The following is a 26,879-nucleotide window of genomic DNA, read 5'->3' as shown; positions in this document are numbered from 1 at the left end:
ATTAGCTTGGTTGTTTTGCCTATTTCAGAACAATGGCGAATCTGCCGATGAGTTCTTTTTGGTCACAAATCCTGAATCTTCAGGTTCACCTCCGAAAAGGGCACCACCTCCTGTACCTATTTCTACACTACCTTCTATTCCCATTTCAACTCCACCTCCGATTTTTGCATCATCACCTGATGTGTCAGCTGTATCAAGGTCAGAGTCGTTTAACTCCACTCAAGAAAAAGAGCTAACCGTTGATGACATTGAAGATTTTGAGGACGATGATGACATTGAGGAAGTTAATAGTCTTCGGGTTTCAAGACGACGTCCGAATGATGCTGCTGATCTTGTGTTGAAACTACCCTCTTTTGCTACAGGTATTAACATTTCAACCAAACATGTGTAAAAATTATTTATTTCCGGTCCTTGGGAATCTTAAGAAAAGGATATACAAGGCTTAATTTGTTTGCATGTGTTGTGGTCATAAGTTGTTTGCATTGTCTTCTCTTGTAAAAGTATGGATAAATGGAACTGGAAGCTTGACATGTGGTAGATACTACATTCATAAGTATGTGACTTAAATGAGCCAATCTCCTAAGGTAATAAATACAACTTTATTGTGCAAACTGCTAAAGGAAATATGCTACTGCTTCTTCAATTATTATGTTTTAATTTCATGCTTTTCACAAACTGTATATTTTACTCTGTCAGTTTGGAAGTATGCTTTAAATTTTTGGGTTGATTTTATGATTAAAAAGGTGTAGCATTTGTTTTACTATTATTCTTATTATTATAATCTAAATAATCTCATGGTCAAATGCCAAGTAGATATAGGGGCCAATGTAGATTAAGACTATGTTTTAATATACTGACTATTGCCAAACACTATATAATGATATTCTTGGCTTGGAAGAGATTATGTCTATTTTTAGTTAAGAGAAAGGTCATGTATTATTTGAAGTTGAAACTTTTCTTACCATTTTAGAAAACCCCTATATACTTACATTGAAATTCAGAGAAAATGCTCGAGTGAAAGTCAGTAGTTCTAAGTGATTATTACTGAAAGTTCCTACAACTACATCTACTCTTTCCCCCCTTCCCTTCCTTCCTGTAGATAACTATCTATTTCTTAACTCTTTCTGTTCTAAATATTTTTGTTCAATATTTAGTTTTTTCTTGCCAGTTTGCTGTTTGTGATCATAAGAAGTAAATATGGTGTGACTTAATGTGGAAAAAAAATCATATTAGTGTCTGTAATTTTGCTTGACTTTGTCTTAAAAATGACTTGAAGAATTGGTAAATGATTCTAGAGTCCACTAGTATGAATTCTTAACTTTTTTTAAATGCCTCTCATTGGAATACATTGAACAGTTCAATGCAAAAACGTTTGTCAATTCAGCTATGGATTCAAAACAATCAGAGATTTCCTTGTGCCCCTTAGAACTAAAAGTGTTCATACCACTTTGATAGAGCATTTATAATTTTATTTCTGTTTACACAGAAGGCTGTTGTTGATTAACAGAACCTCTTTTAAATGACTATTTCCCACTGGAATGTAATGAATATCCAATTGGGATGATGCCATTACATCATGTATTTATTTATTTATTTAATAAGCAATGATATCATGCCAATTAAACTATGGATTGAAAGCTCTTGGAGGGCTCCTTTTATTGTCTTAGTGAATAAAGTTATAACTGTGACAGAATTGCTTAAATTTACTGCCATCTACATTTAATGTTGTTGATGATAAGAGTGGAGATACAAAGATGCATTTAGTCATGATACATTCTCATTCTAAGGTTCTTTTGTGGCTCAAAAGCCATGTTTATATTTGTGGTTAGTTGCTTCAGTTTATTTGATGATTGGAATTGTAGCACATAGGAACTTTGAGTGATACTGGAAATTAAAATTATATGATTGTTCTTTTCAGGTATTACTGATGATGACCTCCGTGAAACTGCATATGAAGTCCTTTTGGCATGTGCTGGGGCTGCAGGGTAAGCTGCCATTATTTGCTTTGGCTCAAAGATCTGTTTCCTCTCTCTTTCTCGTAGAAAGTTTTATAACATTTTCTCTTGCCATTGCTTTGTAAAGTATATTGACAGTTTCCTTCTCCTTTTCAACTTATGCATTTTCTTCTTCCTTCATTAAACAGAGGCCTTATTGTACCATCCAAGGAAAAAAGGAAAGACAAAAAGTCTAGGTTGATGAGGAAGCTTGGACGTAGTAAAAATGAAAGTATTGTGAACCAGTCCCAACGTGCACCTGGATTAGTTGCTCTGTTGGAGACCATGCGTGTCCAAATGGAGGTTTAAATACTTATTCTTTTATAAGTAAATCTTGGTGTATCAGAATCATTTTTTCTTGCAAAATTTTGTATTTTGCCTTACATATTTCTTTCCACTGAATTCTTTTTGGACTATAGAATTATTTCCTGTAATTGATTATAACACATTTTAGAGAATATTTTTAACATTGTGTATTAATCGTTTTTTATTTTTCTTTTTCAAGTGGGGCACGGGGAAGGTTTTATTCCTCCGATGCATTTTAAAGACATACCAACCATGGTAGAGAATAAAATCTCATGGACTTTTGAGGTTCTAAGTTTTCTGTTTCCTTGATGGAAAACTATCTTGCCTAAAAGGTGCTTTTATAGTGCAACCTTTTTTCTCAAAGTCCTCATTTGAGCTCTTGTCTTCTCTCTTCAAATCCATGTATTATGCTCAAAGTCCTTACCCATTTTTGTCTGGAGATTATTTTACTTTTGATTGTTTTGCTGGATAAGAGACACCATGAATGCATTTATAAATTCTCTTGGTCATGCTTTCATGATGGTTACTTAAGTTGTAACGCTATGCTATGCTTCTTTGTTTTTGCAAGTATTTTGGTGATTCATTTTCCATGAAATGGTTATTGACGCAGATTTCTGAAGGAATGGACATAAGGACTAGACAAGGGCTACTTAATGCTCTTGCTGGAAAAGTTGGAAAAAGAATGGATACATTGTTGATTCCTCTAGAATTGCTATGCTGTATTTCACGCACAGAATTTTCTGACAAAAAAACATATATACGGTGGCAAAAAAGGCAGGTAAGTCCTGTTCCTTATTCCTTTTCTTTTTCTCCATTGGTCCTGTAAGTTATTTGTTTTCAGTAAAATTACATGATGATATGTACCTCTTATATAATTATATATTTGTTAATTTGTGTCACTGCAGTTGAACATGTTGGAGGAAGGGCTTATTAATCACCCTGCAGTTGGTTTTGGGGAATCAGGGCGCAAAGCGAGTGAGTTGAGTATTCTTCTGGCAAAGATTGAAGAATCAGAGGTATGGGCATTGATACTGCCAATCAATTGGTGTAAAATATGCGTTTTTTTTTTCTTTTTTTTCTTTTTTTTTTTTGGTCAATTGGAAATGGGACCAAAAGTTATATGTTTCTTCTGTTGGTTAGCCACAGAGTCTTATTGTTAGTAATAATTCAGATAATCAGATGCTGGTTTTGGCCAAAGGATGAACCCTGTCAATGGAATTGCAATGTTTTTTGACTTGTAAGAGAGATAATAAGAGCAATTGTATGCAAANCTGTTTGTGATCATAAGAAGTAAATATGGTGTGACTTAATGTGGAAAAAAAATCATATTAGTGTCTGTAATTTTGCTTGACTTTGTCTTAAAAATGACTTGAAGAATTGGTAAATGATTCTAGAGTCCACTAGTATGAATTCTTAACTTTTTTTAAATGCCTCTCATTGGAATACATTGAACAGTTCAATGCAAAAACGTTTGTCAATTCAGCTATGGATTCAAAACAATCAGAGATTTCCTTGTGCCCCTTAGAACTAAAAGTGTTCATACCACTTTGATAGAGCATTTATAATTTTATTTCTGTTTAAACAGAAGGCTGTTGTTGATTAACAGAACCTCTTTTAAATGACTATTTCCCACTGGAATGTAATGAATATCCAATTGGGATGATGCCATTACATCATGTATTTATTTATTTATTTAATAAGCAATGATATCATGCCAATTAAACTAAGGATTGAAAGCTCTTGGAGGGCTCCTTTTATTGTCTTAGTGAATAAAGTTATAACTGTGACAGAATTGCTTAAATTTACTGCCATCTACATTTAATGTTGTTGATGATAAGAATGGAGATACAAAGATGCATTTAGTCATGATACATTCTCATTCTAAGGTTCTTTTGTGGCTCAAAAGCCATGTTTATATTTGTGGTTAGTTGCTTCAGTTTATTTGATGATTGGAATTGTAGCACATAGGAACTTTGAGTGATACTGGAAATTAAAATTATATGATTGTTCTTTTCAGGTATTACTGATGATGACCTCCGTGAAACTGCATATGAAGTCCTTTTGGCATGTGCTGGGGCTGCAGGGTAAGCTGCCATTATTTGCTTTGGCTCAAAGATCTGTTTCCTCTCTCTTTCTCGTAGAAAGTTTTATAACATTTTCTCTTGCCATTGCTTTGTAAAGTATATTGACAGTTTCCTTCTCCTTTTCAACTTATGCATTTTCTTCTTCCTTCATTAAACAGAGGCCTTATTGTACCATCCAAGGAAAAAAGGAAAGACAAAAAGTCTAGGTTGATGAGGAAGCTTGGACGTAGTAAAAATGAAAGTATTGTGAACCAGTCCCAACGTGCACCTGGATTAGTTGCTCTGTTGGAGACCATGCGTGTCCAAATGGAGGTTTAAATACTTATTCTTTTATAAGTAAATCTTGGTGTATCAGAATCATTTTTTCTTGCAAAATTTTGTATTTTGCCTTACATATTTCTTTCCACTGAATTCTTTTTGGACTATAGAATTATTTCCTGTAATTGATTATAACACATTTTAGAGAATATTTTTAACATTGTGTATTAATCGTTTTTTATTTTTCTTTTTCAAGTGGGGCACGGGGAAGGTTTTATTCCTCCGATGCATTTTAAAGACATACCAACCATGGTAGAGAATAAAATCTCATGGACTTTTGAGGTTCTAAGTTTTCTGTTTCCTTGATGGAAAACTATCTTGCCTAAAAGGTGCTTTTATAGTGCAACCTTTTTTCTCAAAGTCCTCATTTGAGCTCTTGTCTTCTCTCTTCAAATCCATGTATTATGCTCAAAGTCCTTACCCATTTTTGTCTGGAGATTATTTTACTTTTGATTGTTTTGCTGGATAAGAGACACCATGAATGCATTTATAAATTCTCTTGGTCATGCTTTCATGATGGTTACTTAAGTTGTAACGCTATGCTATGCTTCTTTGTTTTTGCAAGTATTTTGGTGATTCATTTTCCATGAAATGGTTATTGACGCAGATTTCTGAAGGAATGGACATAAGGACTAGACAAGGGCTACTTAATGCTCTTGCTGGAAAAGTTGGAAAAAGAATGGATACATTGTTGATTCCTCTAGAATTGCTATGCTGTATTTCACGCACAGAATTTTCTGACAAAAAAACATATATACGGTGGCAAAAAAGGCAGGTAAGTCCTGTTCCTTATTCCTTTTCTTTTTCTCCATTGGTCCTGTAAGTTATTTGTTTTCAGTAAAATTACATGATGATATGTACCTCTTATATAATTATATATTTGTTAATTTGTGTCACTGCAGTTGAACATGTTGGAGGAAGGGCTTATTAATCACCCTGCAGTTGGTTTTGGGGAATCAGGGCGCAAAGCGAGTGAGTTGAGTATTCTTCTGGCAAAGATTGAAGAATCAGAGGTATGGGCATTGATACTGCCAATCAATTGGTGTAAAATATGCGTTTTTTTTTTCTTTTTTTTCTTTTTTTTTTTTGGTCAATTGGAAATGGGACCAAAAGTTATATGTTTCTTCTGTTGGTTAGCCACAGAGTCTTATTGTTAGTAATAATTCAGATAATCAGATGCTGGTTTTGGCCAAAGGATGAACCCTGTCAATGGAATTGCAATGTTTTTTGACTTGTAAGAGAGATAATAAGAGCAATTGTATGCAAAGATGCATAAGGGGTGCAAATCATAAGATTCCACAAGCATGACTGATATACCAGAATAAAACCAAACATGATAGCTCCATATGTAACAAAAATTTCAAGTGCTAATTAGACTAATACAGTAGACACAATATATGCTGACTTGGTACAGCAGCTAGCACCAATATAAAAACCTAAAGGTCTAAAAGTTCCTGAATATTGTAGGGAAATAATGTACCAAAGAGGCTTCGCAGCTTTGCAAGACAATAAAGATTATGCTGGTTGACTCCTTAAATCCAAAGGCCTCAATACCTCATAACCTTCTATGATGGGAGCTGTAGCTCTGATATGAATTTTTCCCTTTTTTTTCTTTTTTTTTTTTTTTTCTGTGAAAACTTTGAACCTAAAATAAAGGATATATACTGACAAGAGAAAAGCAAACGTTTTCTCTTTATGTCTTCTTATAATCATCCCTTATGTGATCATGTATTTCTTATTCGCGACCTAAAGCCTGAGTGCTTATACAAAAAGGACCAAGAAGTGTACATTACCAAAATGATGCAATAAGTCTAAATCAGGGAAGAGTCTTCTTTTAATGAGGGTCTCTTTTTTCCATCTTTTCCTGTTAACATTCCGGTTAATGTTTTTCATCTATTGCTATTTTTTTTCATAAGAAACAAGGTTTTCCTTCTGCTGTTGATAAAAGTAACTAGGAACATAGATATCAGTGTACTTTTGATCTAGATATAGGTTATAGCATAAAAGTTTTTTCACAATATATTTATTTGAATCTATGTTGCTTAATCTTCTGTTACGTCGATGTTGTTGTTGATGTTTATGCTTTATGAATTCTATGTTTTTCCTGTAATTCTAAGTCCAAAATTATGTACTTTTAATTTCTTTGTCCTCTGGAAAGCAGTTGTCATTTTTATTTCACCATTTTACCTTGTGAGTTTGTAAACTGGCTAAATTTGTTGCAACAAAATGCCACTGGTGGTCTTTCTTTCAGGACATCTTTTGCTATTTTCTCTTATATGTGGCATTATCCGTGGCATCAAGCTTAATAATTTTGCTCTTATCAACATAAGCTTGTTGCTATTACATTTAATCATCATACTATCTCAATTTTTGTGCTTCACTTTGGTATAAATATAAGCACAGTTGCTTTATAGTAACCATTGGTCACTATAATGGTTGTATCACCTCTCTACATTGTTTGTCATTTTCTTGTCAGTAATCTTTGTTAACAAAGTAACCTTTCCTTAAATGGTTAATCGAAATCTAATGAATTAAATCGATGCTTCCAGATTTCTTAAGATGTTATTGGTTTTCCTCATAGTTTAGCAACTTTGGTTAATTGTCATTCAAAGTTATGTTAATTTGCATTTTGGAATGCTTCTATAACTAATGTTGGAATGTTTTCTTTGTGTTTTACTCTTGCCTCTTATCATCTTTGTGTGCTTTTTTCTTTTTCCTTGGTAGTAGTCTCTGCCATCCTCTACAGGTGAACTCCAGCGCACAGAATGCCTGAGATCTCTCAGAGAGATTGCCATTCCATTTGCTGAGAGGCCAGCTCGAGGTGACTTAACTGGTGAAGTATGCCACTGGGCAGATGGTTATCATTTAAATGTTAGAATTTATGAGAAACTCCTTCTCAGCGTCTTTGACATTTTAGATGAGGGGAAACTGACAGAGGTAAGCTCATTTTTGTAAAAGATCACGGTAATATGAAACCAAATAAGAAGGACTTGAGTTTCAAAACAATTTAGAATATCTTTCTGCCTGATATTTTGTGCTTGAATTCTGGGTGAAAGTTTTCCAGAGTTAATAATTTATTCTTTCTGAAACTTATTGCAATAAGTTATCTGTTATGCAATAACTTAAAATTTTTAGGATATTGTAACATCCAAATTGGTTTCTTACTAGTTTTATACAGTGATAAGGGTTATTCATTGTAGATGCTAGAAGTTTTCTTGGACCAACTACAAATTGTTTTATTTCCAGGAAGTGGAAGAAATTCTTGAGCTCTTAAAGTCAACATGGCGTGTTTTGGGGATCACAGAGACAATGCATTACACATGCTACGCATGGGTGTTATTTCGACAGGTATCACAGTCATGGAGCTTTTTTCTTGATGACAAAGTAACTTGTGATCATTAAAATTACTATTAGTATATATTAACTATTTGGTTGTGTAATTATAGTATGCTAGCACAAGTGAGCAAGGAATGTTACAACATGCCATTGACCAATTGAAGAAAATACCACTAAAAGAACAAAGGGGCCCACAAGAGAGGTTACACTTGAAAAGTTTGCATTCTAAAGTTGAAGGTCAAGAGGGTTCTCGGAATTTGACTTTCTTACAGTCTTTCTTATTGCCTATTCAAAAATGGGCAGAAAAACAGCTAGGAGACTATCATGTTCACTTTGCCGAGGTTTGATTCACTTCTTCTAACATTAAATTAGCTATGTTGAAGTTTGATCTCTTCTGAGGCTTAACATTTATTCGGTTCAATAATAGATGGTCATCTATAGTTGATCTGTAGTGTCATTAAACATAAATGACAATGATCTATGTGCTACTAATTTTGCTTGTACTCAACCACTCATGCAATCCTTTTAATTTAATTATCTCTCCTGTACTTGAACTCCTGTTCTTTCTTTTTTTATTTTTATTTTTTATATAACTTAAACTTTTGATAGAACTATGACTTTATGAATTGTGAGTTGAATGTTCTGTTTTATAGTTGCAATGCAACTGAACTGAGTTTTAGCAAATTAACTGAGTTCCTCTTGATAAAATCTTGTTGTAACTTGAGCAATTTTACAAACAATTAAGTTTGATCTTAATATTGTGGTTCATTATCAAGCTTGAATTTGAACCTCAATTGGTTAAGTTCGCTTTTAAGCTTGACTTGGCTTGATAACCTTGCAGAGCCACTTTGACCTGAATTTAAACTTTGTTTTCAAACTTACTGAACCTCAGTCAAGTTAGCAATTTGACCAATTTAGTTGGATTGTGAAGCTACTCTTTTGTTTTATCTGATCATAGATAAAAGATTACAAGGGTCTTAATTTGATTACATTGTAATATTAATTGCCTGTTACAATTTATTACATCTATTTTTGAACTCTATTTTTGAGTCTTAGTATATGAACAAAGGGCATGTGATAGTTTTTCATGTAATAAAACCCTCTTTTGTATTTGGTGGCCCAAGAATTAGATCATTATCATTTCTCTTGTATGATAAACTATGATTTAAATTTTGTAGAAAGGTTTTGTAAGTCTGCTTTGTGATTTTGAAGTTAACACCTTGGGAAATTGTATATTTTCTAATTTGAATACTGTTTCTTTAGCCTTTTGGTCAAATTTCCTAGTTTTGCCACTCAGTATATAAAACTTCTCTGTATAATTGTAGGGGCTACTGATGATGGAGAATGTAGTATCAGTTGCAATGCTTTCTCGGAGGCTTTTGTTGGAAGAACCTGAAGCGGTATAGCCACCATTATTATTTTTTTTCTCTGGACAAATTATCTAATATAAATAGTGTCTAAAATATTTATTTATGGATTTCTATCTTTTAAGTTGATGGGTTGTTTGCTGGAGAAGCAAATATTTGCTGAATACACTGTTTTTTTTATTCTTTTGGGAATTGATGTTTATATGAGCTGAATTAATTATGTTATGTTCTGTATGATTTCGAATGTCACATTGTTTAAATTTTCTGCAGGCAATGCAATCTATATCTGTCACAGATCGTGATCAAATAGAACTGTATATATCATCGTCCATTAAGAATTCATTTGCAAGGGTAAGTCTTACATCCGATTGTTGCAAATTTTAGGGTTTATAATGTGCTATATTGATTAGCCATTCTATTAATTGATCCCCTTCAGTATATTTTTCTCTGCTGTAAATTATGTTTGACATGTAATCGTTGTAATTCTACTTGGAAGGGGTTCTTCGTCTGAGGACCTTTTTTGGCTACAGGGATCTTGTTTTCTTCATAAGTGTACTGATAGTTCATTAATTCTATGACATACTGGAATATGCTTCTTTGTCAGTCACTATATATTGTATTCAGTACATAAAAATGTTAGACCCATTTATTTCTAAATCTCCCTAATTAACAGCTGACAGGTCAAAAAGAGATGTTCAAGGTTAAAATACTGATGTTGACTTGATATCCTTTCTATTCTCAAATATTCACTTTTCTGTGCAGGTTCTGCAGGCTGTTGATAAATCAGACACAAGACATGAACATCCTTTGGCATTGCTTGCGGTAGAGACTACAAAACTTCTGAGGAAAGATTCAACCATGTTCATGCCAATTCTTTCTAAGAGGCATCCACAGGCAACCATTGTTTCTGCTTCGCTTCTTCACAAGCTTTATGGGCACAAGTTGGTAAGCTGATTTGTAACTCTCATTTGGATCCCTCATACAGCATGGATTGTTACTTTGGATTTATGAGATCTTATTTGTCCTCTTTAGAAACCTTTTCTCGATGGTGCTGAACATTTAACTGAGGATGTTGCATCTGTATTTCCGGCTGCCGATAGCCTTGAGCAATATATAATATCACTTATCACATCGGCATGTGGAGAAGAGACTGCAGCTGTCTACTGTAGAAAATTAGTTCCATACCAGGTGAGATAGTTCAGTTTAATTTTGATCTTGTCTAATTAAAATGAAGACAACCTCTAATAGAATTATGTAATAGAATTATGCTTACTTATAAAGTAACAGCAATATAGCATGAAGTTCGTTCAATCTTGAGTGACAGTTAAAAACATTCTTGTGCATCTTTGTTTGTATGTTAGGTATAACAAGGTACTCAATGATTTTTGAATTGCATGCTTTTCTCTCTTTAAAGAAGATGCCATGCTTTGTTTACAGTTTTGCATTGGATCAATCTGCTCCTTGGACAGGTCCAAATTCTGAATATGGCTAAGGAACATGTATCTTATCCATGCATGTGGATTGAAAGTCAAAGATGGATCTTTTTTTAATCTTTCTTCTTTCTACACTGATACCCAGATTTCAGATTTCCACATATTGTAGCATTCTTAGTGCAGTGGAATACCCAATGTTAGGGAATCATTTAGACCCCATAATTCTATGTTAGGTGACCACAATTGATGCTCGTCTCTTTTTGCCTATTATCTGTTGTGAGGGAGTGTAAAGGGAGGAGCTTCAGTCACAAAAAATAATGCAGACAGAGATTACTGAAAGATTTCTTGGAAAATTTAACAAGCATGTATAATCTGTTTTATAACAGAAAACTAAGGGGGCAAGAGCCTATGTAACTCTTTTTTAACAAAGTTTCTTGTTTCTATTGAAAAGGAAAAAGAAGATTAAACATACCTATCATCTTCTTCTCTGAATAATAGTATATATTGATTTTTCCCTGTGAAGTATTCCACACCACTACTTTTCCCTTTCCATGACAAGTCTTCCAAAACCATCTTTGGCTTGCAAAGGCTTGTGATGGAAGTGATTAGAATTCTAAATCTTCTGAATATATGGTATAAACGACCATTTGGCTATTTTGGGGCTGTCTAAGTTTCTCATTTATGGTTGTAGTGTTAACATATGTTTCAATGACCCTCCTTAGGTGATATATGGTTAAATTTCTTTGACCTACTTTATCAGATTGATTGCTTTATCCAATGATACTTTGGTTATTTCCAAATTTTCTTAGTTAGAATTTGGTCCTTTGTATTCATAAATTTGCTTGTTATCTTTTTTCTCTCTCTCTCTCTTTTTTTTTTTTTCTCCAGATTGAGTCTATATCTGGGACATTAGTAATGCGGTGGCTTAATTCGCAGCTTGGAAGAATTTTAGGTTGGGTGGAGCGAGCTACTCTACAAGAGGTAAATATTTAAGATTCTTTCTTACTGCTTATCGCAAAACTTGTTTTTTGGACTAGCCACTGTTTGTCCCTTAGATATGGTCATGGGCTGGCTATTGCCTTTTTTATCAGTTGTTGCTTTTCTAGTTATATGAATGTATCACCTACTTTTTTCTTTCTTTTCTGGTTGTATGCTCGTGATAAACCTACTTGATTTTGGCATCATATATTGTTTTTGGTTTTTGATCTGAACATGCGAACTTTTCACAGGTATTTAAAGTTTTTCCTTGTGATTCTGCTATGTTCACATGAAATAGAAAATTTTCTTCTTTCTTTGTCACTTTTGAGCTTCTCTTTTCGATTGGTTTATGATGCCTATTTTTTCTTTATATGAGTGATGTATCATTAACTAAACAACCCCAGGAATAAAGATAGGTTGACAAACATTTCTCACAACTTTCTCTCACAAACATTGACGTGGCAGCTTATAATTGGTTAGTTCGCATTTGGTCAGGCAGGACCCATTATTGGGTAGGCGGGACCCATTGCGAGTTGACTAATTACGAGCTAACACGTCGCATTTGTGAGAGAAAGTTAGTGAAAAGGGTTTGTGAGTATAGTATTACTGTCCCCAGACATTGGAATTTATTGTTATAGAAGAATCAGTTGCCTAGAGTGGATCAGTTGGTCCGTCTGGAAGTGAGAGGAACTACTTTAATGTGAACGACTACACTAATTTTAGCTTATACTGGAATTAATATTCTGTGTGATGCTCTGTTGGGTTTTGTGTATGTACTTTATATTGCAATCATATATAAACATCTGGATGCTGCTGATACTACTGGCTAATGCTAACTTTTTTAATTTGCAACTAGTGGACTGACATGAATAAACTTGTATGTAAGAATTAGTGTCAGTACTCTGGAAAAGGATGTTGAGTTCAGTACAGTTGCGTTTACTGTTGGCAGCCAAACAAGTGAAGAAAAAATATAAATTTCCCTTGGAGTCTGTTACAGTTTTACTGTTATTGTTGGAGCTTAACCATTTAGGATTAGTTTATGGACATGGTATAAGAATTATGTTGACCACGATGTCTTGTATTCTGATCTTTCATTCCGGTAATTTATAAACTAAGGTGGTTTGTGTTTGAATGTGCATGTGTTTTTGAATCTACATGTTTCACTCCACATGACTAGTCTGTTAATTCAAAATTCATCTTTGCGCATAAGGGGCAGTTAGAGGTTAAAAACTAATTTGGACATTTTCCTAAAATGCTTAACCTTTTAGAATTTTTGGTTTCTTAACAAAGTCAATACTTCTCAACACGTTTGAGACTGTAGGGATGTGTCATTGTACAACATACTACAGTCCCAGTCTTTGCTGAAGTAGAATATTTTATGAAAACTAATATTTAAGAGCTTGAGATGGTCTTGAGTGTAGTTGATGCAAAGCATATAAGTTGCATGGTAAAAATCTTTATTTAACGAAAAGTCAGAAGAGTCAAGTTAAAATGAATGAGAAAGTTTTATTATTGAATTAAGAGTTGAAAACTGAAGTATAAAGTTGGTCTTTGTTTCTGAAATGTAGTCTAGGTACGGTAAGGGTCATTAATTAATTGTGTAACGACAAATACTATGGTTGTTAAGAAGCTACTTGAACACTCATATTATATAATAGTACAGACTATCCAACACAATCTGTTTTCAAGAAAATATCCAATGTTTTCGTGAACTCTAAGTATTCTCTTTATTAAGACTTTTCTCATACTTGTTCTTAGGATATTTCTGGAGTTGAACAGTGTTTGGAGTTGGATTATTGAGGATAGGATACCATATTTAGTTATTTCTTCTTCCTTTTGTTTTCTGTTTACATCAGATGCATGCTTCAGTTTGAGGGTTCTATAATGGTATGATAGATTGTGAATTGTCAAATTGGAATATTGAATATTTTATTTAGTAATATTGGGATCTTGAAGCTCACTCTAGTTTTTATATATAGTAGTTCTTGCGTTTGGACTTCCTGATTCTGCTAACATCTGGCTCACCTTCACTGGAACATCATTAAATTGAAAAGACTAAGGTTGTGTTTGTTTTTTTCACTCAACTCTAAATGGATATTAGTGTCACCTAATAGATGTCTAAAAAAAAAATTCCTATTTTTATATATTACTAATATATCCTTATGTAAAGTTTTATTATATAAAAAATAATTATGGTAATAACTATAATTAACATAGCAACATAGTTATACGAAAAAGTTGGTGAACTAGTAGCCGAAACGTGGTTGCCAGCCGTCGGATTCTGGTGATGAAAATTCTTCAGTCTGTAATGATAGCAATATGTACATCAAAATGACCTTTGACAATCTATCTATTTAATTTTAAATTGAAAACGATGTGCTCACACTTTCTCGGTCAGATCTTGGCCAAATGGTGCATCTATTACTAAAAATAATTATATATAGATAGATTGTTTAAAGATGATCATTTTGATACTAATATTGTTATCTAAGCTCACAAAAAAAAAATTATGGCCATCGGAATCTGGTAGTCACTGCTACAAACAGAGAACTGATTGTAATTTTCATATATTGTATTGATAAATTATACATCAATATATAGGAAAATAAAGAACTAATCTAGGAAACAAATAATCTAATCTAGGAAATGAATAATCTAACTTCCTATTTTACAGATTTGTTCCTAATATATATTGATTATAATCCTAATATCCTATTATAGATTTATACACTTAATCATGCAATATCTGTAAGATTTTGCATGATTATCTACAACACTCCCCCTCAAGATGGAGCATAGATGTTAATCATGCCCATTTTGTTACAAATATAATCAATCCAAACCCCATTCAAAGCTTTAGTGAAAACATCTCCTAGTTGTTCTCCAGTTTTCACATATCCTGTAGAGATTAAGCCTTGCTATATTTTCTCACGAATGAAATGACAGTCAATTTCAATGTGCTTAGTTTGTTCATGAAATACGGGATTAGAAGCAATATAAAGAGCGGCTTGGTTATCACACCACAATTTCGTTGGCAAAGAGGCCATAAGACCAACTTGAGTCAAAAATTGATATATCCATATTTCTTCACACACAGACTGGGCCATAGCCCTGTATTCTGATTCTGCACTAGATTGGGACACAACAGTTTGCTTTTTACTTTTCCATGAAACCAAATTTCCACCAATAAAAACACAGTAGCCCATAGTAGATCTTCTATCTATCTTGGAACTCGCCCAATTTGCATCAGAGAAGCACTCAATATTATTATGTCCATGATTTTCGTACAAAATATCACGTCCTAGAGCTCCTTTCAGATAACATAGAATCTGTTCTAACGTTGCCCAATGGTCAACCGTAGGAGAAGACATGAATTGACTTACTATACTAACAGAGTACGCAATATCAGGACGAATGACTGTTAGATAGTTCAACTTTCCAACCAGTCTTCTATACCTCTCAGAATCTTCAAACAGTTTACCATCTTTGGTAAGTGGCGAATTAGGAAACATTGGCGTACTGTATGGCTTAGCACTCAATTTTCCTATCTCAGTTAATAAGTCAAGTACATATTTCCTTTGAGAGAGGAAGATGCCTTTCTTGCTCCTTGTTACCTTAACCTCCAAGAAATACTTCAACACCTAAATCTTTTGTATGAAACTGGGTGTGAAGAAATAACTTAAGTAATGAAATCCCTGTAGTGTGACTCCCATTGATGATAATGTCGTCAACATATACGACAAGAAGAATAATATCAACTGCCGATTGTTTGTAAAAGACTAAGTGATCAGACTTGCTCTTTGTCATTCCGAACTTTTCAACTACCTGGTTGAACTTTCCAAACCAAGCACGTGGACTCTGTTTCAAACCATACAACGATTTGCGAAGATGACAAACTTTCTCATACTCCCCCTGAGCAACAAACCCAGGTGGTTGCTCCATATAAATTTCTTCCTGAAGGTCACCATATAAAAAGACATTTTTTATGTCCAACTGATGTAATGGCCAAGAATGAGTAGCTGTCATAGAGATAAATAAGCGAATAGAAGTCAATTTAGCCATAGGGGAAAAAGTGTCAGAATAATCCACTCCATAAGTTTAAGCATAGCCTTTAGCTACAAGACAAGCTTTAAGCCTAGCCACTGACCCATCAAGATTTACTTTAACAACAAACACCCATTTGCATCCAATAGGTCTTTTTCCAGTAGGTAAGTCAATCAAGGTCCAAGTACCATTAACATCTAAAGCATTCATCTCTTCTATCATAGCATCACGCCAGGCAGGATGAGATAAGGCTTCATGAACAGTTGTTGGAAGGGAGACAGAGTCTAGTGATGCCACAAAAGAACAAGAAGAAGATGATTGGTGATCATAAGAAACAAATGAAGAGATAGGATAAGTACACCGACATTTACCTTTCCGAAGAGCAATAGGAAGATCAAGATCACTCAAGGCTGGATCCAACGACGAAGAGTCTTGGGCAAGACATGAATTCTGAGGGTCTTCTTGACGAGGAACACAGGTATCAGGATCAATGGAGACTGGATCTGACGACAAAGGGACTGGTACAGGAGGTTCTTGTCGACGAGAATAGACAATGCGAATTGGAGGTAGTGGACGGACAGGAGGTGGTGCCGAAAGAGGAACAGTAGGTGGGGAAGCCTTAGGTGTAGGAGTAGCCGGTAGGGATGTGGTAGTGTAGATTAGTAAGTCATCGTCCACCCCCTGACTTGTATAGGTAGACGAAGTAGGAAAAAAAAGGGGTGTTTTTTAAGAAAATAACATCAGGTGACACCAGATATCTATTAAGATTAGGACAATAGCATCGATATCCCTTCTGAATGCGAGAGTAACTTAGAAAAACACATTTAAGAGATTTGGGATCTAACTTGGTTACCTGGGGTTGAACATCACAAACAAAACAAGTACTACCAAATATCTTTAGTGCAATAGGAAACAAAGGCTTAGACGGGAAGAGAACACTGTAAGGAGTGGAACCATTCAGAATGGATGAAGGCATGCAGTTAATTAGAAAACAGGCCGTGGAAACTGCATCGGCCCAAAACTGTTTGAGAACTTGCATTTGAAATAATAGGGCTCGGGCGGTTTCAAGAAAGTGCCTATTTTTCCTCTCGGCTACTCCATTTTGGGACGGTGTGTCAACACAAGAGGATTGATGAAGAATGTCATGTCGACTCATATAAGACTGAAAAGAACTCTAAAAATATTCTTTGGCATTATCGCTTCTTAATGTCTGGACAGAAGTATTAAATTGAGTTTTAACTTCAGCACAAAAGGCACAAAAATGAGAAAACAACTCAGAACGATTTTTCATTAAATAAAGCCAAGTTACACGAGAGTTGTCATTAACAAAGATAACAAAATATTTAAATCCAGGTTTAGACATAATAGAACACGGACCCCAAACATCCGAATGAACTAATTCAAAAGGGACACTAGCCCGTTTATTGACTCTTGGACTTGAAGGAAGACGATGGTGTTTGGCAAATTGACATAACTCACAATCTAACGAAGATAAATTATTAAACTGAGGACATAGTTTCTTTAACAATGGTAAAGAAGGATGTCCTAACCGGCAATGCGCCTCAAAAGGGGTCAAAATACTGGAACATGCAATGGTTCTGGGCACCTGTGTGTCAAGGATGTAGAGTCCTCCAGATTCATGTCCTTTACCAATAATCTGCCTTGTTGCAAGATCCTGAAACAGGCAATGATCAGGGAAAAATAAGATGCAACATTTAAGAGCACGAGTAAGTTTACTCACAGAAATTAAATTAAAAGCGAACTGTGGTAGACTCAATACAGAGGATAGGGAAATTAACAGAGTAGGGTTAACAGACCCAGACCTAAGAATATAAGAAGTTGACCCATCAGCTAAAGTAATATTAGACGAGGAATTATGTGACTGATATGTTGAAAAGAGACTAGGATTACCTGTTATATGATCTGTGGCACCAGAATCAATGACCCATTTAGAGGACGAGGAAATAAGACATGTATTTGGTTTACTTGACTCGGCAAGAGCAATGATGGAAGTAGATGAGGATTTTAATGATTCTTGATACTGAGAAAACTTGGCAAACTCATCAGCTGAAATCATAACCGTCTTTTCAGAAGTATCAGTAGCGGCAACATGAGCTGACTGAGTTTTCTGGGCCTTATTTTGCAACTTTCTACACGTGCGTTTTGTATGATCGGGTTCATGACAGTAGTAGCACACAATCCCTCCTGGCTCCTAACTTTGATTATCACGATTATTTGAACCCCCTCCTCTATTATTGCTCCTGTTATATGAATGCCCGGTGTCATTATTCTGACTTACAAGAGCACTACTCGACTGAACAGATGGAGTGCTTTCTGTACGAAGAACCCTAGTTAATATGTCTTGGAGGGAGGTGATCTCAGAACTGGCGAGAACTTGAGATTTAGCAGATTCAAACTCAGAAGGGAGTCTAGCTAGGAAACTCATAACCGCCATTTTCTCTCGTTGAGCTTGTTGAACTTTCACATCAACACTCACCGGTAAAAGGACGTTAAGTTCTTCATATATCCTTTTAAAATCCATAAAATAGGCCGTAAGAGACCTATCTTGTTTCTCAGCTTGATAAAAGGCTTTGCATACATAAAAAATATGAGAAACATTCCCTTTCCTAGAATACAAAAAATCTAGATAGCCCACTCACTCTTTCACATATTCACAATGATTAATTAAACCCTACCTCACTGTTGATGGAGTTCCGTATCTGTAAGAACAATCGGGCATCCTCTCTCAACCATGTTTGCTTTGAATCATCTTCAGACGGATCTTTTGTGAGATGATCATCTCTACCAATGCTTCGCAGGTAAAGACGAATTGTCTTACTCCAATCAAAATAGTTATCAAACCCATTAAGCTTATGTTCCGTAATTTTTGACATTACAAGAACCATATCAGTTATAGGCTTATCAGCCATGGTAAGAAGACGAAAAATTAATCTCAACACAAATAGCCAACACAACTTATAGACGAAAATCAACAAACTGACTTCAACACAAATAGCCAACAAAACTCTTCAAAGAACGAAATCTGATACCAAAAGAAATCAACAAAACTGATCTGACCTGGCTGAGATACTGAGGAACTGATCACACAGACTTGCTGGAAATATCAAGACGAAGCTAGAAAGGGTGATCAGAGCACTGTCCTCCGTCACACGCACCCCCACGTGCCGGTTCGTGAATACTGCCATAGATGAAAAGGTGGCGCGTGAGACTCACGCGCTACTCCTCCAATGACCAGACTTCAAGGAATGGTCGATCGGTAGGAGGGGCTTCTTCCTAGGTAGGCGGTGAGAAAAAAAAAGGCCACTCTCCAGGGTGACTCACAAACAATGCTCACTTGGGCAGAAGAAAAAAAAAAAAAAAAAAAGGAAATTGAGAAACAACCTAGAATTGCTCTGATACCATGTTACAAACAGAGAACTGATTGTAATTTTTTTATATTGTATTGATAAATTATACATCAATATATAGAAAAATAAAGAACTAATCTAGGAAACAAATAATCTAATCTAGGAAATGAATAATCTAACTTCCTATTTTACAGATTTGTTCCTAATATATATTTATTACAATCCTAATATCCTATTATAGATTTATACATTTAATCATGCAATATCTGTAAGATTTTGCATAATTATCTATAACAGTCACCAACGGGTTCCGGTCACCGGGAACTTCATTAACTATTGATAAGATAATTAGTTTACAATATATTAAATAAAATAAATTAGAAGTCTCCTTTTTAGTATTATTTAAATTTAAATTTATTATCATATAGGGACATGTAGGTAACAAATTTATGTCGATATAGAAGGGTGCGTTTGGTTTAATATTTTTGATAGGATTTTGGAGATAGTATTGGGTTATTGAATAGGGGAGTATTACGAAGTAAATTTTAAATGTAATTAAAAAAAATAGGGTAATATTTCTGGAATACTGTGCCAAACATTATTTGAAGAATAGGATCCAGAATATGGATAAAAATATTAAGCCAAACATGCAGGAAAGTATTTGGATTATAGAATTAAGTTAAGAAATTTACTTTTTATATTCTGTCAAAACTTTTAAAAATAAGTGACAATTTGAAAAAAAAAAAAAAAAAAACCAATCAAAACTCTAATTCTAATTAGATTTAAGATTTAAGTGGGAAAAACAAACACACCCTAAATGTAGTGAATCTGAAAAAAGTATACCTGCTTCCTACCACCTCATGCACAATATTTAACTGTAACTCTTCACTCTTCATTTCTCTCTGTGTTTCTCAAACATTTTGCCGGAGTTTCTTTCTTCCAATGTTTAATAAAAAGAAAAGGAAGTACAAAGTGCATATGCATTATGCCTGACTTTAACAAGAGCTATTTAGTATATTTTTTCCTGATTACCTACATTCGGTTACTGTTTTATTACAAATCTTAGCTGTTGAATAGATACTACAATCGAGATTTAAAGGTCTTGATGATTCTCGAGCTGTGGACACCCAAACTAGAGATCTACTCTCTCTTTATATATATAAGCTTAAGTATATATGGTGTTCAGATTAGTGGAGTTTACTCATAGGGTAGTCTTTGACCCCGTGGGTTTTACGGAGTTGAATAATCCAATTTACTTCATTTATGGTCAAGCTTGTTTTGATATCCTTTAACAGTTCCTATTCAATATTTGTCATTGGTTAGACTTAAGAGTGGGTTTTAGTTGTTAAGTTACAGTTTGACTTAAGCTCCAGCTTCTGGCAAGCACTAATAAACTCATTTCCTCATATGAAAGGTATATGGATCAAACAGAGTAACAATCACGAACATAACAATGTACAAAAAACACTTATTGTAATTTAATTTATACGATTGAGGGATTTGAACATAAGACGACTTAATCAATCTGGCTTGCTTAGCTCTTTTTTTAAAATATACCTTACCTCTGGGTAATTCTTTTGCAGCGGTGGGACCCGATCTCGCCCCAACAGAGGCATGGGAGTTCAATTGTTGAAGTTTATAGGATTGTAGAGGAGGTATGAATTTGTGTATCTGTGTCAGGTCTGTTGTGTTCTTTTATGGCTTTCCTGTGAAGTAAATTAGGTGCTGGATTACTATATTTCATATTTCATACACATTATCTTTTTGTTCTGTTGTTCCTTAATACATTAGCGTGGCGGTCAGGGTTTTATTGTGGTGAGGCATGATGCTGAGGAAAAGATGGGATGCTACTATTTGTCCTTACAAGCTAACTATAGAAGATGAAGAGAATCATTACCCATGTGATATATTTTTATCAACACTAAAAAGTGGAAATGTGCTGTTTTGACAACTATTTGGGTATTAAGATTAGGAGGAATAGAAGGATTTTTTATGTTCGCGGTGAAGAAGATATCCATTCATTGTAGGTTAGAGTTTGACTTTTAGCTTCACTATGAGCGTAACAAAGAATTTTGGGATTATTATTTCTTCATTCATTTTAATTGGGAGGGAGTTTTGATTATTGGGAGCTTATGGCTGTTTTTGTGTTGATTTTTTATGATCAATATTTTTGGCTATTCGGTATACTCAAAGTACAGCTCTTTCTTGTTTTCTGAAGCTTGCCTTCTTTAGTTGACTACTTGTTCACTTTTGTATAGCTCTTATTATTAAAAAATCTTTACAGTTTCTTATTAAAAAAAATGTTTTAGGTTGAAACAGAAGTACTGTTCTTTTTTTCTCCCGTGTATAAGCTTTATACGAATATCTTTTGCTGCCTATCGTACTCCATATGTTCATGCATACTGATCAAATGATGGATTTAATATTAATGACCTTAAACAATTACCAACGTGGATTTTTTAAAACTAATGTTTTAAATGAGACTCAGATTCTAACAACTTTGAAAGACACAGATGGTATGAGAAAGATTTGTAACATCGATAATATGCACATTTTATGAGGGGTTTTATCAATCAAGTTATGAATAGTGACATTAAAATGTTTGCCATGGGATTTGGTCTTTATGGAAATGGATTTAATCATTGTCTAGATCCAAGTTTGATTAGACACTTTCATGCCAGTTGTAGAAATTTGTTTGTGGAGTTTCAGAATATTACAGTTTTAATGTCATCCACTAGAATTGGCTTTGATTTTTAGATATCTTTTCCGACATAACCATGTATCACGATGTGGAATAATGAACATTACTAGTACTTTTCATCATAATTAAAATTTGATTTGATTGCAGACGGTTGATCAATTTTTTGCTTTTCAAGTTCCAATGAGGTCTTCAGAATTGAATGCTCTGTTTCGTGGCATCGACAACACATTTCAAGTCTATTCAAATCATGTTATTGACAAGTTGGGTATGTTTGTCATATGCATTATCAGTTGATGGATTATAGTCGTTTACCCATTTCTAGAGTAATTGCACTATATGAGAAAATTGCTTGTGTTAACAGATAATTTAGGAATTTACTTATATAATTCAGATTTTTTGATGTATTTTTGTTTTCCTGAATTTACTTTCTTATTGAAATAGGATTTGAGTTTCTTGTTAGGAGTAGATTTTTGGTTTCTGTTGCTGATGTAAGACATATTAGACACGAGAGTTATGTTTAGAGTCTTTTTAAGGCTTGTTCTTTGTTTTCCTATACAAAGTGTATGGAAGTGAATATTTTGTTATATTAAAATCAGCAATTAGTGTCAAGTGTATGTTCTATTTTTGTATGACTAGCATTTTGTTTTAGTGCCTTTTCAGTTTCTTGAAGTGTGCTATTTTCTTCTTATATTGTAACCTTTCCTGTTTGTTTTAAAGTTTGGATAGGAGAATGTATTAGGACTTCTACTTAGGATTTTTTTTTGGTGCATTGAGTTTTATCATCATATCCAATCTTCTCTTTACGCTAATGGAGTGCTCATTTATTTTGTATGCTATCAATTTTGTTCTCTTATTTTCTTGGTGCATTTTAATGCAGTACTTCTGTCATATTTTCTTTGTTGTTTGCTTTGCTTTGAATCTCCTTTTTTTTGTTTGGGAGTAGGTGCTTGAAAAGTCTTTCTTCATGAATGCATTAGTCTGTTCTCGTCATTTTTTGCTATTGCTACACTTACAACATCTGTTTCCTACATTTCAACATCTTACTAAGTGGACTTTGAATTTGTGATTTTGGGATTTAGGTAGCAAAGAGGATTTAGTTCCACCTGAGCCTGTCCTCACACGATACAAGAAGGAAGCCGGAATAAAAGCTTTTGTGAAGAAGGAACTATTTGACCCTAGGATGTCTGATGAAAGAAGGTCGAGTGAAATTAATGTCTTGACGACGCCAACTCTTTGTGTTCAGTTAAATACTCTACATGTGAGTTCTAGCCTTAATTTCTCTATGTTAGTAAAGATAACGGATCTATTTCTGTCTTTTGCCCTGAGGATGAGGTAGTTTTTGATTGTTCATATAATTGTTTGATTTGATAAAGTTTATGTTGGCATCAGCCATTGGAAAGTTGACAAATTTTGAGTTAAACTTTCAAGTGTTTGCACTAGTTGCTAATACTTGGTAGAGCCGAAGAACTTGTTTCCTTTATAGGTAAAGAGAAACACGTAAAATAAAGCATGAGCAGCTTGCAAGCTCAGTCAAGTTAAAATGAAACTGAAGATAGGACAGTTTGGAGGATAATATGGTCATGTTTGATCACCTTTTCGGTTTTTGGTAAAACGTATTATGAGTGGAAGTCTGAACTGATTAAAGATCAATTGGATTTGTACGGTTTCAAATTTTTTTGGCTACTCCTATTTAGAGAAGAATTTGTTGGGTTTCTGAATGAAGGAGGTAGTTAACGTGTTTTCAATATTGCTTTTTATTCTGTTTCCATCGAACATCTTAAGTTTTTATTTGGATATCTGGATTGCCATAAGATTCAGGTCATAGATATCTCCCATCCCAATTAAGAACTTTTATGAAGGCCTTCAGTTTTTATGAATTTAGGCTATACTTATTTGATAAATGTAGTTATATAAAAAAATCATTTGCTGATGCAAGTTATTTTTTTTTCAATGACAGTATGCAATTAGTCAACTAAATAAGTTGGAAGATAGCATTTTGGAGCACTGGGCAAGGAAAAAACCTCGAGACCAATTTGTCCGTATGTATCTAAACATTTAAACTATGCTTTTAATCTTCCCATTTACATTATTTTGATTGAAACTTAATACCATCAATTGGAATGCTTTTGTTTAACCCCTTACCTTATGCAGCTGTTCAGATGCCACCTTTGAATTTTACTGTAGTTTACATATGTTTACTTGATGGGTTCCCCCTAATTATGCTATCTTTGAAAGGACATGCTTCTGTGGTTTCCTCTTGAGTGTTAACATATGAAGACTTGTTTCACTAATCTTTTTGTTGGTAGCGAAATCTGTGGATGAGAAATCCAAAGTCACACAGAAAGATACATTTGATGGGAGTAGAAAAGAGATAAATGCTGCTATCGACCGCATTTGCGAGTTTACTGGTATTTCTTTTTCTTGTTTCCAAGTCTAATTTCTTTAAGGAAAAATACATGATTGCTGATTATTATACCTTTTGCATGTTGCAGGTACTAAAATTATTTTTTGGGATTTGAGGGAGCCATTTATTGACCACTTGTATAAACCAAGTGTTTCCAGATCTAGGTTGGAAGCAATAATTGAACCACTTGATATGGTAAGTTATGTCCCATTCGTAATCTGTGTTGACTAGTGCCTTGTTACTGGACTATTTTTCTTTCTGTAGCATAAGAAAGGGAAAAAAAGAAGCTGAAAGCATGGGAATTTAAATTATTACCCATGCCTTGTAAGCTGCAGAGCTACTCCAGTTATCAAACTGCTTGATGTCGTCAGATTAGTTCCCCAAGGGACCAGGGGCAAAAGTAAAATTGATGCATAAGTTTTCTTGCCAAAAAAAAAAAAAAAAAAAGTCAAGAAAAACTAATTTTTGTTCTTCACATTTTAGGCCCCCTAGCAAATTGTCTTTAGGTTATATTCTTGGCTTGTATATTTTAATTTGTGTCTCCTGGGCAACGATAGCTGATTATGGATTTGAACAAGTTAGCAGTGTAATCAAGAAACACGAATATTATCCATACATATTAAGCCCCGTAGCAACTCAGTTGGAGTATATTCATTCCTTGTTAAGCATGTCTTCTTAACGTATTTACTGGAGCAGGTGTTGTACTGTCAAACGCAAATACGGACAATGATAAAAAATACTATACATATCATATGACCTTATCAGATCTTTTAACATAATGAAACATCATAATCTCGAAAGGTTTAAGCAAATGGGATCTGCTATAACCACTTAATGAATTCTGTAGGTTGCCTGTCAGTTTTAAGACTACTTAACAAACATATACTCACCTGAGAAGTTTAATTAGAAGATTAATTTATTCAAACTTGCATATAGATTGATACTGAGATTGGGGCTGTTTGACTTAACTGCTGCAGGAACTAAATCAATTATGTGATGTTATTGTGGAGGCACTTCGGGATCGCATCGTAACTAGTCTACTTCAGGCATCACTGGTCTGTGCGTTGTTTTGTCTACAAATTTCAAAATATCGTTGGAAGTATATTTTTTTTGTTGATAATATTTCTTTTTCCAGGATGGTTTATTACGTGTCCTACTAAATGGAGGTCCATCACGAGTTTTCTTCCCTAGTGAAGCAAAACAGTTGGAAGAAGATTTAGAAATTTTAAAGGTATTGCCCAGTAACTCGTTGTCAAATATAAAGACAGTAGGAGCATTTTTGTATGGCAAAAAAGACGGTTGTTCGATGTTGCTTTCAATGCGTTCAAAAGTTATGCCTTTCTTGTTGAAATTTCAACAATTTGATGCTATGTAACACTTTATTATATTAACTTGATTGAAACTAGATATTTTCTGCTAATAAAATTTTGGTACTTTTCGGTAGGAATTCTTTATTTCTGGGGGAGATGGGCTTCCTCGAGGAGTGGTAGAAAATCAAGTAGCACGTGCTCGGAGTGTAGTAAAGTTGCATGGCTATGAGGTCAGTTATTGCGCTTTCAGTTCAAATGTTTTAATCATTGATGCTTTATATTTGGGAAAATTTAGTTACTATCTTCGATGAGGTTATTAGTTGCAGTAGTATATGAAATAATACCTTTTTCTAGTGCTAGTATTATTACCATCACAAAAGTCAGCTTGGTCGGATTGTTATAACTACTTGTAGCTCTTTCTTTATGTTTAATGTTTACTAATTGATAATCGTTCACAGACACGGGAGCTGATAGAGGAATGTAGATCTGGAAGTGGTGCGGATTTGCAGGGTAGTAGTGCCAGAGGCAGATTAGGAGCTGATACCGACACTTTAATAAGAATTTTATGTCACAGGAGTGATTCAGAGGCCTCTCAATTTCTGAAGAAACAGTACAAGATACCCAAGTCTACGGCCTAAAGAATTCATGAATTCTTAAAATTCAGTTACGGCGTAAATTAATGTTACATGTTCATTTGTACTTTTTAGTACCCGTTTTGTACATTATAATTTTATTGTTTTGAGAATGTGATTATACATATTGTTTTTCTTTTTATTATATGCATTAATTTCTTTTATTCTTTTGTGTACAATATGTAAGAAGCACTTCTTTTGCAGAGTTATGAAATTTGCTTCCTTTTTGTTTCAGATTAGAAGTATGACCAATAAGATTATTGTATCTACGGTTATGGTTCTGAACTTAATATATTTATTTACTTTAATCGCAGATTTGTTACAATTTGAATGGCCAAATTCAGTAGCATTTTTCAAATTTCTAGTTCAGAAAAATGAATCTATTTTTAGGTAAAGGTATGAAGTGATGGATGAACATTAAAAGCATCTCAAACTTCAATTATAATTATTTATATCAGTAGTCTACTTAAGTTATGTTAAATTTATAATAGTGTTTTAAAACCTAGCCCTTCCCGGCCGGTTGAATCAAGACTCGGGGCCTTCACCAGGCTGGATTACACATTTTTCTATTTATTAAAAACCCTAGAAATTAGGACATCAATCT

The 26,879-nt window shown here is 34.1% G+C and overlaps 1 protein-coding gene across 2 annotated transcripts in view; it reads left to right on the top strand.

Annotated features, from left to right (window-relative positions):
• Positions 1 to 26,439, top strand: part of LOC116144103 (protein unc-13 homolog) — a 28,238-nt gene extending 1,799 nt beyond the window's left edge. For both annotated transcript variants that reach the window (XM_031429557.1, XM_031429558.1), the window contains exons 5-27: positions 29 to 362; positions 1,919 to 1,985; positions 2,144 to 2,297; positions 2,911 to 3,078; positions 3,206 to 3,316; positions 7,430 to 7,639; positions 7,949 to 8,050; positions 8,149 to 8,379; positions 9,364 to 9,438; positions 9,676 to 9,756; positions 10,168 to 10,350; positions 10,438 to 10,593; positions 11,727 to 11,819; positions 20,812 to 20,883; positions 22,077 to 22,194; positions 23,009 to 23,187; positions 23,887 to 23,968; positions 24,236 to 24,337; positions 24,422 to 24,528; positions 25,311 to 25,388; positions 25,469 to 25,564; positions 25,778 to 25,873; positions 26,102 to 26,439. In XM_031429557.1, coding sequence (XP_031285417.1) covers positions 29 to 362; positions 1,919 to 1,985; positions 2,144 to 2,297; positions 2,911 to 3,078; positions 3,206 to 3,316; positions 7,430 to 7,639; positions 7,949 to 8,050; positions 8,149 to 8,379; positions 9,364 to 9,438; positions 9,676 to 9,756; positions 10,168 to 10,350; positions 10,438 to 10,593; positions 11,727 to 11,819; positions 20,812 to 20,883; positions 22,077 to 22,194; positions 23,009 to 23,187; positions 23,887 to 23,968; positions 24,236 to 24,337; positions 24,422 to 24,528; positions 25,311 to 25,388; positions 25,469 to 25,564; positions 25,778 to 25,873; positions 26,102 to 26,281 — 3,075 coding nt within the window. In that variant the 3' untranslated portion in view covers positions 26,282 to 26,439. The remainder of the gene's footprint in view (positions 1 to 28; positions 363 to 1,918; positions 1,986 to 2,143; positions 2,298 to 2,910; positions 3,079 to 3,205; positions 3,317 to 7,429; positions 7,640 to 7,948; positions 8,051 to 8,148; positions 8,380 to 9,363; positions 9,439 to 9,675; positions 9,757 to 10,167; positions 10,351 to 10,437; positions 10,594 to 11,726; positions 11,820 to 20,811; positions 20,884 to 22,076; positions 22,195 to 23,008; positions 23,188 to 23,886; positions 23,969 to 24,235; positions 24,338 to 24,421; positions 24,529 to 25,310; positions 25,389 to 25,468; positions 25,565 to 25,777; positions 25,874 to 26,101) is intronic.
• The last annotated feature ends 440 nt before the right edge of the window (positions 26,440 to 26,879 follow it).

This window comes from Pistacia vera, unplaced genomic scaffold, assembly GCF_008641045.1.
Source record: "Pistacia vera cultivar Batoury unplaced genomic scaffold, PisVer_v2 Contig438, whole genome shotgun sequence".
In the NCBI taxonomy this organism is placed as follows: Eukaryota; Viridiplantae; Streptophyta; class Magnoliopsida; order Sapindales; family Anacardiaceae; genus Pistacia; species Pistacia vera.
Note: the sequence above shows the minus strand (reverse complement) of the source record. Positions and strands in the feature narration are given on the sequence as shown.